We start from the raw sequence: 16,214 nt of genomic DNA on the forward strand, positions 1-16,214 counted from the left end.
ACGTTCGTTCTCGAAGCTCCGACCACGAAAGACCATGAAACCTCTTGCAAAAACTTAGGAAACTTAAAGGGGGTTCTAACCCAACCGACCTTACCCTAAACCGTGGTCTGAGGAAGGAGAACGAAGCTCCCTTCCTTGAAACCCTAAACCTGCGCGAACAGCACAGATTTTGTGCAGCCATGCCCAACCTCTTCCTAGCCATCTCCAGCCCATGTCTGACCCTACCACTCGACCCTAGGGACCCCAAGGAACCCTTCTAACCATGGACCAGCAGACCACCTAGCCATGGACATGAAAAACGTGAGCATGCATATGAAATCGAAGAACAATGCGCCTAAAACCAACATCAATCGATTTTTCTGAAAAAGTTTTCAAAAGATTTCGATGCCTACCAAAACCTACATAATATATACTGATATGACGTTAAAATGAGAAGGAAAATCATGCATGAATAATAGCTCATATGGTGGCCAAAGAAAAGTTTTAGACATGCCTTTGATTTTTAAAACGAAGCTAGACCGCGTGAACGACTCCGGGACGACGACCTACGAAGAACTCGAATTTTTCTTGAATAAATCGGCTATGGAGGCTGAAATCTGCTGTGGGGCGTGAAGAAGATGATGGAGAAAGGTTGGAGGCAGCTAAGGGAGTTGTCGGCTGATAAGGATTTGTGTAGGGTAGAAATTGATTTGTTTTGGTTTAAATAGAATAGATAATGATTTAAATAAATAATAAAAATCAACATAAAGATAATACAACAAAACTTTATTTAAAAGTCCTCATAATAATAATAATCTGATGTAAAAGCATAAATCCCGAAATTAAAATTAAGGGAATTTTTAAAAGTGATTAAAAGTCATTATCTTGGCTAATTTTGGATAAAAAGGACTCCTAAAATTATATAAAATCAAATACTAAAAATTTTGAGATAATAAAACTCAAAATAATATTTTAGGGCTCTAAAAAGGCTCATAAAATCATTTGGGTGGAAAGTTGTCATCTCGTCCGTCCACGGTCCCGTCTACGCGATCAAATATTTAAAATACTAAAAATCATAAAAATCACTAATTATGGGTTAAATGCTTAAAAAAATAAATTAAATCATGCATATAAATCACATAATAACACATAAATTCATTTAACCCTTATTTTAAAAATTAATTTCTCCTAATTATGCATGCGAATTTACGTATTAAAATTCCGGGTGTTACAATTCTCCCCCCCTTAAATTGAATTTCGTCCTCGAAATTCGACGGAATCTGTCTGGGAGGCATTCTGTACCACCACATATTTCTTTACGTAAATCGCAATGCATAACTAAGGGTTTCAAAAGTCTTACTGAACATGAAATACTTAAAATTAATACATATGCTCCTTCTAAATCTTATTAAAACATTTAAAACTTACAGACCAGTAGCAGGATTTCTGAGCTTCACGTGGCAGATGGACACCCTCCGAGGACCGTGCTTTGATACCAATTGAAACGCCCAACTACTAATAAATGCGGAAAAACTTTTTTTTTATGCTATATACTATACATATACGCCCATACATATATGTATATAAAAATAACATACTTTTCTTAAGTAACCTAAAAAAAATATTAAATAAATAAATCCTTAAAAATGTTTCATGCATCAATTTAAAATAATAAACAATACTGCTGAAAAATCTCATACGCGGAAACAATAATAAAATAAATCATGTTTCAAAACTCAATGCAATAATCTAAATAACTGCGACGGTCACGGGGTCCACTGCCATGCTCGCTCATACGTCCTCGCCACCGGTAGGAGCTACATAGACATCATCATACTCATCTGCACCATATAAGCGTAGTGAGCCTAGAGGCTCAACATGTCTAATCCTTGATAACGAGGTTTAAAATAATGCATCACATAATCATACTAATACATATAACTTACGTGGACATGCATGCATGATCTTAAAATAAATGCATCATAAAATTATTCATCATTAGTCGTACATACATCATAACTAATCATACATAACATAATTGAGCATGTCATAATCATAAAAACTGAGTATGGTCATATCCATGAATGTGACTAATAACCGTGCCGACTGATCAGTCTAGAAACCATCGTACGTGGCGGTGGATAAATCCACCTCTATGCCGGTAGTAAACTACCTCTGTGCCAGTGGTAAAACCACTTCTATGCCGGTAGTAAAACTACCTCTGTGCCGGTGGTAAACCACCTCTGTGCTGTCACACCACTTCAATTTCCATAAAAATATTTTTCATACTCAATTCTTAATCATAAACACATCATAAAATATTTCATGTATGCATGCACTTAAAATATGTCCGTAATATATATTTAATTAATTTTAATAATAAATATACTTTTACTTAAAATAGACTTCATGCATAAAAATAATTAAATATATATTCCGGACTTAGTTTATTTTCATGGATTGGTCCCGACTGCTGGTCTCTCTACTAAACCCCTTAATTGACTTAAAGCCTGTTAACTAACTTAAAGCCCATAATTAAATAACTACTTTTAAAAAAAATATAATTTTTACTAAAATAAAATACTTAAATGTTATTGGGCTTAAATAAAAATATTTAGGCCCAATAACTAATTAATTCATAAAAATTCCTTGACTGGCCCAATAAAATCACTGACTAGCCCAAAAATTCCGATGGGTCCACGGGCCCATAAAATTATTGGGTTAACTTAAAATAAATTTAAAAAGCCCAAATAAAATTATTTGGAAGCCCAAATAATTTTATTTCTAATTAAATGGCCCAAAAATCCAATTAAAGCATTAAACATTTTAAAATTAAAATACTCGAGCCCGGCCCACCTAGCCCGGACCCGAACCTACCTGACCCGACCCTAGACCCTACTGACCCGACCCACTACCCTGACCCAACCCGGAACCACCCAGAACCCTAGCCCGATCACCCCCTTCCCAAGACTGTTCTGCCACTGTGAGCAGCAACCGAAATCCCCGGCGGCCGCCTTGCTCCGACCACCCACCGGCCGGAGGGCCACCCCTAGGACTTAGCTCACATCCAGGCCTTTCCAACAAGCCAAGAACCAGCCCAAACCGTCGACTATGGAGTGAGAACGAAGCTCTGCCACCCGGCCCTTCTGCACTGTCGCGCAGACCCGAGCAGCTGCGGGAGAAACGTTCGTTCTCGAAGCTCCGACCACGAAAGACCATGAAACCTCTTGCAAAAACTTAGGAAACTTAAAGGGGGTTCTAACCCAACCGACCTTACCCTAAACCGTGGTCTGAGGAAGGAGAACGAAGCTCCCTTCCTTGAAACCCTAAACCTGCGCGAACAGCACAGATTTTGTGCAGCCATGCCCAACCTCTTCCTAGCCATCTCCAGCCCATGTCTGACCCTACCACTCGACCCTAGGGACCCCAAGGAACCCTTCTAACCATGGACCAGCAGACCACCTAGCCATGGACATGAAAAACGTGAGCATGCATATGAAATCGAAGAACAATGCGCCTAAAACCAACATCAATCGATTTTTCTGAAAAAGTTTTCAAAAGATTTCGATGCCTACCAAAACCTACATAATATATACTGATATGACGTTAAAATGAGAAGGAAAATCATGCATGAATAATAGCTCATATGGTGGCCAAAGAAAAGTTTTAGACATGCCTTTGATTTTTAAAACGAAGCTAGACCGCGTGAACGACTCCGGGACGACGGACCTACGAAGAACTCGAATTTTTCTTGAATAAATCGGCTATGGAGGCTGAAATCTGCTGTGGGGCGTGAAGAAGATGATGGAGAAAGGTTGGAGGCAGCTAAGGGAGTTGTCGGCTGATAAGGATTTGTGTAGGGTAGAAATTGATTTGTTTTGGTTTAAATAGAATAGATAATGATTTAAATAAATAATAAAAATCAACATAAAGATAATATACCAACAAAACTTTATTTAAAAGTCCTCATAATAATAATAATCTGATGTAAAAGCATAAATCCCGAAATTAAAATTAAGGGAATTTTTAAAAGTGATTAAAAGTCATTATCTTGGCTAATTTTGGATAAAAAGGACTCCTAAAATTATATAAAATCAAATACTAAAAATTTTGAGATAATAAAACTCAAAATAATATTTTAGGGCTCTAAAAAGGCTCATAAAATCATTTGGGTGGAAAGTTGTCATCTCGTCCGTCCACGGTCCCGTCTACGCGATCAAATATTTAAAATACTAAAAATCATAAAAATCACTAATTATGGGTTAAATGCTTAAAAAAATAAATTAAATCATGCATATAAATCACATAATAACACATAAATTCATTTAACCCTTATTTTAAAAATTAATTTCTCCTAATTATGCATGCGAATTTACGTATTAAAATTCCGGGTGTTACAAAACTCCAACCTATGGATCCTATGTGTTCTCGGATCACACGCAACAACTTTTCCTCCTCGCAACCTGTCAAAGAAGAAGAACAAATTATTGGCAGTTTATCGTTTTTTAATAAGTATAAATACTTCAAATGAGATGGAAGTGGTTTAAGTTCAAGAGTGGGGGGCTCCTCGATGGATGGCTTCAGCGGTTTTGGAGTATGGTTGAGCTCTCCCATCTTGGTATTGATGAGTCTGTCGAAGGGTAGACTCCAGTCCAAATACCGTGCTACTTCATGAAATTCCTCACTAACATGTTCTTCATCAATTGTACTTGTCAAACATATTTCTAATGGATCCACCGATAGCTGTTCCTGCATCGAACTCTCAACCAACTTATCAGTAACATCAATTCTGAAACTGTAACGACCCTCACTACTAGGCTATCAGACTATAATTTAAAACAAAGGAAAATTACGGATTTTTAAAAATTTTGCCATGACCTATTTGTAAATCAAATAAGCCATCAAGACTCAAACAACAATTTAAATAAGGAAAGAAAATTGACTTCAAAACTTAAGTGCGTTAAACATAAACATGCAATCCTAGTAACCACCTCCCGGTTACAGCATAAAGTAAACTAAAGCATTTAAAATTTATTCCAACGATAATCATAAACTTGCCAAAAGCGGAAAACGTACTTCAAAACATGAGCTGTAGCACAGGGAATGCACATCCTGGCTATAAATACTACAAGATCTCGAATAATACTTCATTATTACAAATTTGATAACTGTGCGGAAAAACATAAACTAAAAGGAAGCAACGGTCACTGGGCCTCGCACTACCGATGGCCTCATCCCAGTAGATCACGACCCTCCGTCTCCTCCACAAAATCCTCACCTGCAAACATTCAAGCATAGTGAGTCTAAAGACTCAGCATGCATAACTAGGATAATAACAAGGGTTTAAAATACGTGATGCAAAAACTCAACTTAAACTGTAATATGCATGAAACTAGAAAGATATAGAAATCATGCATTAATGAACTCACACTAAGATAAACTTTAACTTTCATAACATTCAACTTAGACTCATGCATAACTGAAAGACTGACATCAATGCAAAACGAGTCAACTAAAATTGTGAAACTTTAACTTTAAACTTTTCTTTACTTTTTCCTCTTAGAAATCCGATCCCTGATTTGTGACCCTCTATTTCGATCATGATCATGGCTGCAGTGCACTATGCCGGCAAGACGACGATATTTCTCCCGACGAACTTAACCCCTCTATGGCAAGGAGACCGAGATGCCTCCCGATCCCACATTGCCCCTCTGTGGCAAGGGTAAACAAGATGTCTCTTGCTCCTTGCCTAACCTCTATAACCTCTTGGTGAGTAGACCGAGGCATCCCCCGGCCTAGCAACACCCCTCTTGTCACAAACAGATCACTTCATTCAAAAATATTTGCTTTCTTTTCCCTTTTCATTTATAAAGACTCAACTCATACATTAAATGGCATGCAAACAAGTAAACTTCCTTTTTCTTTATTAAAATCAAGAATACGTCAAATGCACACGAATAAGCAATCTTTAAGACATGAGACTCGACTCGAAAATGTGAGTTTAAGGTGGATGAGTGGCTGCCCCTAAGTCCAAAGAAGACAACTTACCCAACAAAATTCTCAAACTTGACTTAACTCGAGCAAGTAAACCGAAAAACCCTTAACTTTGTCATATCTTAACCAAAACCCGTCCCGCTTGAACCGACACCTCATAAACACTCCAAATTACCCCTAGGACCAGAAAGTAACCTCCAAGGATCACCCGAACATTACAAACCAAAAACATTCCCGGACAGCCCCTTATACTCTAAAAATTCTGCACTTACACCACAAACTTAAAAGACTCATAACTTACTCAATACTTATCCGATTCGGGCCCATTTTATATCGACGCGACCACAACATCATGAACTTTACCATGGAATAGCCTAACCCTGCACAGACCTCAGCCACGACACTGCCCTGCCCCGTGAACAGTGCTGCCCTGCACACTCACAACATCCAACTTACCTCTAACTCAAGAATTCAACCCCATAACTCTCCTTCCTCAACTTTTCTCCATACCAAACAACCAAACACCTCAAATAACCTCTCTTAGGACTTTTTCCAAACACTTGGGCTACACTCAATCCACACTTGCACAACACATATCAAGAACATCAATAATTAACCATCAAATCTCCAAAATGTTGAACAATCAATCAAGACCAATGCAAGACCAATAAATACTTCAACATCAATTAAATTTCAGCCCCTACACATGCAAAATTTCGAAATTTAGGTCCTTATACATTCTGAAAATTTGAATTTTGGCAAGAACAACCATATAATTCCATGTCAATGCACATATACTCAACATTAAATCACATAAACTCAACTCCCTAACATATTTAGAAAAAATCAGCCCCTAAACATGAAAAATTCGAAACCCTAACCTTCTAACAACATGCATTCTCGAAAATATTGCAAGAAATCATAAGGGTGGGGGTAGATATTTCTTGAATGTGAGCCCAAAGGAGTAGCTACACTTGCCTTTCAACCTTTTACCCAAAAATTCGAAAATAAGGGGAGATGGAGAGTGGAACTTCAACCAAACACCAAGCTAAGCACCTAGGGGAGCTTCTCCGGTGGCTGGGACGGCGGTAGGCGGCGGCGGACGGCGGCAGGGCGGCGGCAGGAGGGGTTGGACGGCTCCAACAAGTGAGAGGGGAGAAGGGGGGCGGCTAGTAGGGTTTAGAAGGGGCTAGGGTTATGTCTTGATTTTTAATTGAAATGTTTTAATGAGTGTAAATTAAAAGTGTAGTGTATTGTGTGTAGTGTTTTAAAATTTCACTTGTACTAGCAAAAGTACTACTTGTATTATTAAAACTTTTTACCTCAACTTTTTGCTATTTTCAAACTTCTAAATTTAAAATTTCAACTCTCAACATTTTAATTGAAATTCCACTAACCCGGATTTAATAAAATCCTATTTTATGAAAAATTTAGGAAATAACCCAAGAAAATGATAAAATTGCTTTTTGACCCCTAAAAATTCAAAATTTGCATTTTTGGCCAAAAACCCTCTTTTACCTCTAACTTAAAATCTTAAAATTAAAAATCTTGAAAATAAACCACCGAAGCCCACCGTCGTCGCCTGCCTGGATAAAAAATTACTAACTAAACAGTTCAAGGCATTTAATTCAAATAAGTCAAGCAAGGCTAACTTTAACTTAAACTTAAACAATTAAATTCAAGAAATTTAAAAATGTAAATACTGAAAATAATTTTAGGCATGATTTTAGAATTTTAGAAGTTCTTGGCGTTACAATTCCTCCCTCCCTAATAAGAAATTTCGTCCTCGAAATTAAAACTTACCAAAAAGCCTCGGATATCGAACTCTGATATCTGCTTCTACTTCCCAAGTGACCTCTTCATCCGAATGGTTCTGCCATCTCACCTTGATCATTGGAATCGACTTGTTACGGAGTCTTCTCTCCTGTCTATCTAAAATCCGGATGGGCTTCTCCTCATAGGTCAAGTGAGGAGATAGCTGAAGCGGTTCCGAACTAAGCACATGGGATGGGTTCGAGATGTACTTCCTCAACATCGACACATGGAAGACACTATGGATCTTATCAAGGTTAGGCGGCAAGGCCACTCTATAAGCCAGTGCCCCTACCCTATCCAAAATCTCGAAGGGCCCTATGAACCTCGGTGCCAACTTCCCTTTCTTTCCAAACCTCATCATACCCTTCATGGGTGCAATACGGATAAAAACATGATCACCCACCGAGAACTCCAAGTCTCTCCTCCAGTGATCAGCATAACTCTTCTGCCTACTCTGGGCAGTCCTCATCCTATCACGGATCTTAGCCACTACCTCGGTGGTCAACTGAACAATCTCCGGACCAAAGTCTGATCTCTCACCTATCTCATCCCACAACACTGGAGATCTACACTTTCTCCCATAAAGTGCCTCGTAGGGAGCCATGCCAATAGTGGACTGAAAGCTGTTATTATACGCGAATTCCACTAGTGGTAGTCTCGACTCCCAACTACCTTGAAAATCAATAGCACATGCCCTCAAAAGACCTCCAAAATCTGAATCACCCTCTCTGACTGGCCATCAGTCTGCGGGTGGAAGGCGGTGCTAAAAAGTAGCTTCGTACCCATAGCGGAATGAAGACTCTTCCAAAAAGACGAAGTAAACCGTGGATCTCTATCAGACACTATGGAGACTGGAATACCATGTAGTCTGACTATCTCCCGGACATACAACTCCGCGAACTGAGTCATCGTGAAAGTCATCTTCACCGGTAAAAAGTGAGCCGACTTAGTGAGACGGTCTACAATAACCCAAATAGCATTTGAACCTCTCACTGTCTTCGGCAATCCCACAACAAAGTCCATGGTGATATTCTCCCATTTCCACTCAGGAATAGGGAGAGGCTTAAGCAATCCGGCCGGTCTCTGATGCTCCGCCTTAACCTGCTGGCATGTCAGGCATTCTGACACGAATCGGGCAATGTCACTTTTCATGCCTGGCCACCAATAAAGCTGCTGAAGATCCCGATACATCTTCGTACTACCAGGGTGGATTGAGTACGGCGACGTATGTGTCTCTGCCATGATAGTAACTCGCAGAGAATCACCTGCGGGAACCCAAAATCTACCTTTGTACCTCACAATCCCATCTACCACAGCATACAAACCGCTGCCTTTCTCTTCGTCCCTCTGTCTCCACTTCCTGATCTGCTCATCAACTGACTGCGCTGCACGGATACGATCAAAAAGTGTAGTCTGCACGCTTAGGGAAGACAAACGCGGAGCCCTACCACTCGCATAAAACTCAAGACCGTACCTCTGAATCTCAACCTGCAACGGTCTAGACACTGACAAGGAGGTAAGCACTGCGGTCTTCCTACTCAAAGCATCTGCAACCACATTAGCTTTACCAGGGTGGTAGCTAATATTGCAGTCATAGTCCTTCACCAACTCTAACCACCTACGCTGCCTCATATTCAACTCCTTCTGGGTGAAGAAGTACTTGAGGCTTTTGTGGTCTGTGAAGATCTGACTCTTCTCTCCGTAAAGATAGTGTCTCCAAATCTTAAGAGCAAACACTACCGCTGCCAACTCTAAGTCATGAGTAGGGTAGTTTTTCTCGTGCTCCTTCAATTGCCTAGAAGCATAGGCAATAACTCTATCTCGCTGCATCAAAACTGCTCCCAATCCCAACTTGGAAGCATCAGTATACACCACAAAATCACCTTGCCCGGATGGCATGGTCAACACTGGCGCTGTCATAAGAGCTTCCTTCAAAGTATCAAAGCTCCTTTGACACTCGGCACTCCAAACAAACTTGGCGTTCTTCTTAGTCAACGCTGTCATAGGCACAGCAATGGAGGAAAAACCCTTGATAAATTTTCGGTAATAACCGGCTAATCCAAGAAAACTGCGGATCTCAGACGCGCTCCTCGGTATAGACCACTCCTTCACTGCTTGAACCTTTGAAGGGTCTACTTCCACACCGCTCTTAGAAATAATATGACCCAAGAAAGCAACTTTCTCCAACCAGAATTCACACTTATCAAACTTGGCCAACAACTTGTGCTCTCGAAGCACCTCAAGAACGGTCCTCAAATGCTGTTCATGCTCCACTCTATCCTTCGAATAAATAAGGATGTCATCGATGAAAACAATGACAAAGCGGTCCAAGTAAGGCTGAAACACACGGTTCATAAGATCCATGAAAACCGCGGGCGCGTTCGTCATCCCAAACGGCATCACAAGGAACTCGTAATGACCGTAACGAGTCCTAAAAGCTGTCTTCGCCACATCTGACTCCTTCACCTTCAACTGGTGATAACCTGAACGAAGATCAATCTTCGAAAAGACGGATGCACCTTGCAATTGATCGAAGAGGTCCTCGATCCTAGGTAATGGGTACTTGTTCTTCGTAGTCACTCCGTTCAAACCTTGGTAGTCTATGCACAATCTTAGACTACCGTCCTTCTTCTTAACGAAGAGAACTGGTGCGCCCCATGGGGAGAAACTAGGGCGAATGAATCCCTTGTCAAGCAACTCTTGAATCTGCTCTTTTAACTCCTTCATTTCGGTAGGAGCCAATCTGTACGGTGCCTTGGAGATAGGCACAGTACCGGGAATCAAATCTATAGAGAACTCCACTTCTCTATCGGGCGGAATTCCCACAACATCGCTAGGGAACACATCCTCAAACTCCCTGACGATAGCCACATCAGAAATAACTGGTCGCTCCGGCAGCTCTGTCAAAGATAAACTGGCTAGAAATGACTCGCACCCACTAAGTACAAGCCTCTGAGCTTGCAAAGTAGAAATGACTCGAGTCTTCCTCAAGCTCTTAGCAGCCTCAAACCAAAACGGTTCCTCGCCCTCAGGCCTGACTAGTACTGACCTCTGCTGGAAATCTATCATCACCGCATTCTTCGTCATCCAATCCATCCCAAGAATCAGGTCAAACTCTGGCAAAGGTAGCACTATGAGGTCTGCTACCACTGACTGACTCTGCAAAAGCAGTACAAGGTCTCTCACCAAGCTCCTGGTGGATAGCTCTTCTCCTGAGGGGATAGTAACTGAGAATCCAACCTTCAATTCCTCGCTCTGAATGCCCCTCTCAAGGGCAAAAGACTCCGATATAAAGGAATGGGTAGCCCCTGAATCTAATAAGGCTCTCGTGGCTACGCCTGCCACAACAATCCTACCTGTGAGAAGAGTAGTGTCTGGGTCGGCCTGCTCGGCCTCCATCACGAACACTCTGCCCTGCACGGGCCTCCTCAGCTCTGGACAATGGGTAGACATATGTCCTGGCTTCTTGCACTTGAAGCAAACTCCAGCATCCTTCAAACACTTCCCAAAATGCGGACGATGGCAAAACTGACAAATAGGCTTCTCCCCAGCCTTGGGAGGAACCTGTTTCTGGGCCTGACGCCCCTGTGGTGCCTGCTGTCCCTGTTGTCTCGGGGGTCCAAGATACGGCTTCTTGCCGTACTGCTGCTGCTGAGAGTGGCCCTGATGAGGGAAGGGCCTCTTGCCATGCGCCTCCGCGCTAATATCTCTCAGCGTCTGCTCGGACCTCAAGGCACGCCTCAGTGCTGAAGCATAATCAGGTGGCTCAGCCATCAGCACATCCCTACGGATGGTAGGTCGAAGCCCTACAAGAAAGTGCTCCAGCTTCTCTTTCTCATCATCTCCAATCAACGGCACGAAATGGCAACCTCTCTCAAACTTCACCACAAACTGTGCCACCGACAAGTCTCCCTGTCTCAAGCTCATAAACTCCGTCTTCAAACGGCCTCTCACATCAGCAGTAAAATACTTCTCAAAGAACAGCTTCTTGAACTCGGTCCAAGGTAGAGTAGCTGGGTCCACAGTCTTCTCCATACCCTCCCACCAGAGGGCGGCATCATCCTGGAGGAGAAACACAGCACACCTCACTCTATCTGGATCTCCCAGCTGCATGTAGCGAAAGATCACCTCAAGGGAGCGGATCCAACCCTCCGCTACCAACGGATCAGTGGTGCCAGCGAAGTCCTTCGGATTCATCTTCCGGAACTGCTCATAAACAGCTCCCACTCCAGCTCTAGGAGCATCCGCATGACGCTCGAGAATGCGGGCCAATCCCGCTAGCACCTGCCCTCCTACATCCTCCTGCGGCGGCGGTGGAGGCGTAACTGCACGCGGATCATGACGACGAGCCATCTAAACGCATTGAGAAAATCCAACATTCAAATTTCATGCCTTTAAAAATATTTTTACTTCAAATTTAAACTTCTCAATAACTCAAGAAACTAATACATCAAAGCTTAAACAGATAGAGACATTAAACTTAAATCTTACAGACTTTGAGGCGAGATCCCCTGAGTTTCAGCAACCGGCAGTAGGCTCAGCCCAAACCAAGACCGTGCTCTGATACCAACTGTAACGACCCTCACTACTAGGTTATCAGACTATAATTTAAAACAAAGGAAAATTACGGATTTTTAAAAATTTTGCCATGACCTATTTGTAAATCAAATAAGCCATCAAGACTCAAACAACAATTTAAATAAGGAAAGAAAATTGACTTCAAAACTTAAGTGCGTTAAACATAAACATGCAATCCTAGTAACCACCTCCCGGTTACAGCATAAAGTAAACTAAAGCATTTAAAATTTATTCCAACGATAATCATAAACTTGCCAAAAGCGGAAAACGTACTTCAAAACATGAGCTGTAGCACAGGGAATGCACATCCTGGCTATAAATACTACAAGATCTCGAATAATACTTCATTATTACAAATTTGATAACTGTGCGGAAAAACATAAACTAAAAGGAAGCAACGGTCACTGGGCCTCGCACTACCGATGGCCTCATCCCAGTAGATCACGACCCTCCGTCTCCTCCACAAAATCCTCACCTGCAAACATTCAAGCATAGTGAGTCTAAAGACTCAGCAAGCATAACTAGGATAATAACAAGGGTTTAAAATACGTGATGCAAAAACTCAACTTAAACTGTAATATGCATGAAACTAGAAAGATATAGAAATCATGCATTAATGAACTCACACTAAGATAAACTTTAACTTTCATAACATTCAACTTAGACTCATGCATAACTGAAAGACTGACATCAATGCAAAACGAGTCAACTAAAATTGTGAAACTTTAACTTTAAACTTTTCTTTACTTTTTCCTCTTAGAAATCCGATCCCTGATTTGTGACCCTCTATTTCGATCATGATCATGGCTGCAGTGCACTATGCCGGCAAGACGACGATATTTCTCCCGACGAACTTAACCCCTCTATGGCAAGGAGACCGAGATGCCTCCCGATCCCACATTGCCCCTCTGTGGCAAGGGTAAACAAGATGTCTCTTGCTCCTTGCCTAACCTCTATAACCTCTTGGTGAGTAGACCGAGGCATCCCCCGGCCTAGCAACACCCCTCTTGTCACAAACAGATCACTTCATTCAAAAATATTTGCTTTCTTTTCCCTTTTCATTTATAAAGACTCAACTCATACATTAAATGGCATGCAAACAAGTAAACTTCCTTTTTCTTTATTAAAATCAAGAATACGTCAAATGCACACGAATAAGCAATCTTTAAGACATGAGACTCGACTCGAAAATGTGAGTTTAAGGTGGATGAGTGGCTGCCCCTAAGTCCAAAGAAGACAACTTACCCAACAAAATTCTCAAACTTGACTTAACTCGAGCAAGTAAACCGAAAAACCCTTAACTTTGTCATATCTTAACCAAAACCCGTCCCGCTTGAACCGACACCTCATAAACACTCCAAATTACCCCTAGGACCAGAAAGTAACCTCCAAGGATCACCCGAACATTACAAACCAAAAACATTCCCGGACAGCCCCTTATACTCTAAAAATTCTGCACTTACACCACAAACTTAAAAGACTCATAACTTACTCAATACTTATCCGATTCGGGCCCATTTTATATCGACGCGACCACAACATCATGAACTTTACCATGGAATAGCCTAACCCTGCACAGACCTCAGCCACGACACTGCCCTGCCCCGTGAACAGTGCTGCCCTGCACACTCACAACATCCAACTTACCTCTAACTCAAGAATTCAACCCCATAACTCTCCTTCCTCAACTTTTCTCCATACCAAACAACCAAACACCTCAAATAACCTCTCTTAGGACTTTTTCCAAACACTTGGGCTACACTCAATCCACACTTGCACAACACATATCAAGAACATCAATAATTAACCATCAAATCTCCAAAATGTTGAACAATCAATCAAGACCAATGCAAGACCAATAAATACTTCAACATCAATTAAATTTCAGCCCCTACACATGCAAAATTTCGAAATTTAGGTCCTTATACATTCTGAAAATTTGAATTTTGGCAAGAACAACCATATAATTCCATGTCAATGCACATATACTCAACATTAAATCACATAAACTCAACTCCCTAACATATTTAGAAAAAATCAGCCCCTAAACATGAAAAATTCGAAACCCTAACCTTCTAACAACATGCATTCTCGAAAATATTGCAAGAAATCATAAGGGTGGGGGTAGATATTGCTTGAATGTGAGCCCAAAGGAGTAGCTACACTTGCCTTTCAACCTTTTACCCAAAAATTCGAAAATAAGGGGAGATGGAGAGTGGAACTTCAACCAAACACCAAGCTAAGCACCTAGGGGAGCTTCTCCGGTGGCTGGGACGGCGGTAGGCGGCGGCGGACGGCGGCAGGGCGGCGGCAGGAGGGGTTGGACGGCTCCAACAAGTGAGAGGGGAGAAGGGGGGCGGCTAGTAGGGTTTAGAAGGGGCTAGGGTTATGTCTTGATTTTTAATTGAAATGTTTTAATGAGTGTAAATTAAAAGTGTAGTGTATTGTGTGTAGTGTTTTAAAATTTCACTTGTACTAGCAAAAGTACTACTTGTATTATTAAAACTTTTTACCTCAACTTTTTGCTATTTTCAAACTTCTAAATTTAAAATTTCAACTCTCAACATTTTAATTGAAATTCCACTAACCCGGATTTAATAAAATCCTATTTTATGAAAAATTTAGGAAATAACCCAAGAAAATGATAAAATTGCTTTTTGACCCCTAAAAATTCAAAATTTGCATTTTTGGCCAAAAACCCTCTTTTACCTCTAACTTAAAATCTTAAAATTAAAAATCTTGAAAATAAACCACCGAAGCCCACCGTCGTCGCCTGCCTGGATAAAAAATTACTAACTAAACAGTTCAAGGCATTTAATTCAAATAAGTCAAGCAAGGCTAACTTTAACTTAAACTTAAACAATTAAATTCAAGAAATTTAAAAATGTAAATACTGAAAATAATTTTAGGCATGATTTTAGAATTTTAGAAGTTCTTGGCGTTACAGAAACAATCAGAATTGTCTGCAGGATATCGAATGCCATGAAAAACATTAAAAATTATTTTCTCATCATTCATACGCAGTATCAATTCTCCCTTATGCACATCAATCAAAGCCTTTCCAGTGGCTAAAAACGGTCTACCCAAAATAAGAGGTATCTCACGATCCTCTTACATATCAAGCACAACAAAATCTACTGGAAATATAAACTTATCAACTTTTACCAACACGTCCTCTACAATTCCCCTTGGATATTTTATAGATCTATCAGCCAATTGTAGGGAAATAGTAGTTGGCTTAACTTCACCAATTCCTAGCTTTTCAAAACATGAATAAGGCATAAGATTAATACTTGCACCTAGATCACATAAAGCCTTATTAAAAAATAATTTTCCAATAGTGCATGGAATTGAAAAGCTACCGGGATCCTTAAGTTTCGGAGGGAGTTTATTTTGTAAAATGGCAGAACACTCCTCCGACAACTTAACAGTTTCAAAATCCACAAGTTTTCTCTTGTTAGACAAAATCTCTTTTAAAAATTTTGCATAACTAGGCATTTGAGCTAAAGCGTCTGCAAAGGGAATATTAATATGAAGTTTTTTGAAAATCTCTAGGAATTTTGCAAATTGATTGTCCAATTGCAGTTGCTTTGCTCTCTGGGAAAAGGGTAGTTTACTCAAGTCAATATTCTCAATAATAGATGAGGGAGAGGACTTACCTTTCTTGCCTGTAAGCGTGGAGTCTGCTTGCTTTGGTGCTTCATCCGAATCTTTTTCCTTGACTAGGTCACTTGCTTCTTCATCCTCAGTATTCTGTGCATCAGTATCTGCTTGTGATCTAGTTACCTCCAGAATAGCATTGACATCCTTTGGATTCCTCTCAGTATTACTAGGTAACGATCCTGTTG

The 16,214-nt window shown here is 40.6% G+C and overlaps 1 protein-coding gene across 1 annotated transcript; it reads right to left on the minus strand.

Moving 5' to 3' along the window:
• Window positions 1–4,783: 4,783 nt before the first annotated feature.
• LOC140893220 (uncharacterized) lies at window positions 4,784–12,348 on the minus strand. Its single transcript, XM_073302288.1, has 2 exons — window positions 11,145–12,348; window positions 4,784–5,257 (listed from the first exon to the last, which is right to left on the minus strand). The coding sequence occupies exons 1-2, from the start codon at window positions 12,139–12,141 to the stop codon at window positions 5,211–5,213; spliced, it is 1,044 nt and encodes a 347-aa protein (XP_073158389.1). The 5' UTR covers window positions 12,142–12,348; the 3' UTR covers window positions 4,784–5,210.
• Window positions 12,349–16,214: the final 3,866 nt, after the last annotated feature.

This window comes from Henckelia pumila, chromosome 3 (assembly GCF_033568475.1).
Source record: "Henckelia pumila isolate YLH828 chromosome 3, ASM3356847v2, whole genome shotgun sequence".
Lineage (NCBI taxonomy): Eukaryota > Viridiplantae > Streptophyta > Magnoliopsida > Lamiales > Gesneriaceae > Henckelia > Henckelia pumila.

Coding starts and splice junctions, on each gene's coding strand:
- LOC140893220 (XM_073302288.1), bottom strand. CDS start 12,141: ATGGCTCGTCGTCATGATCCGCGTGCAGTTACGCCTCCACCGCCGCCG. Junction 5,258..11,144: donor AGACACTACTCTTCTCACAG/GTAGGATTGTTG, acceptor GAATGTTTGCAG/GTGAGGATTTTGTGGAGGAG.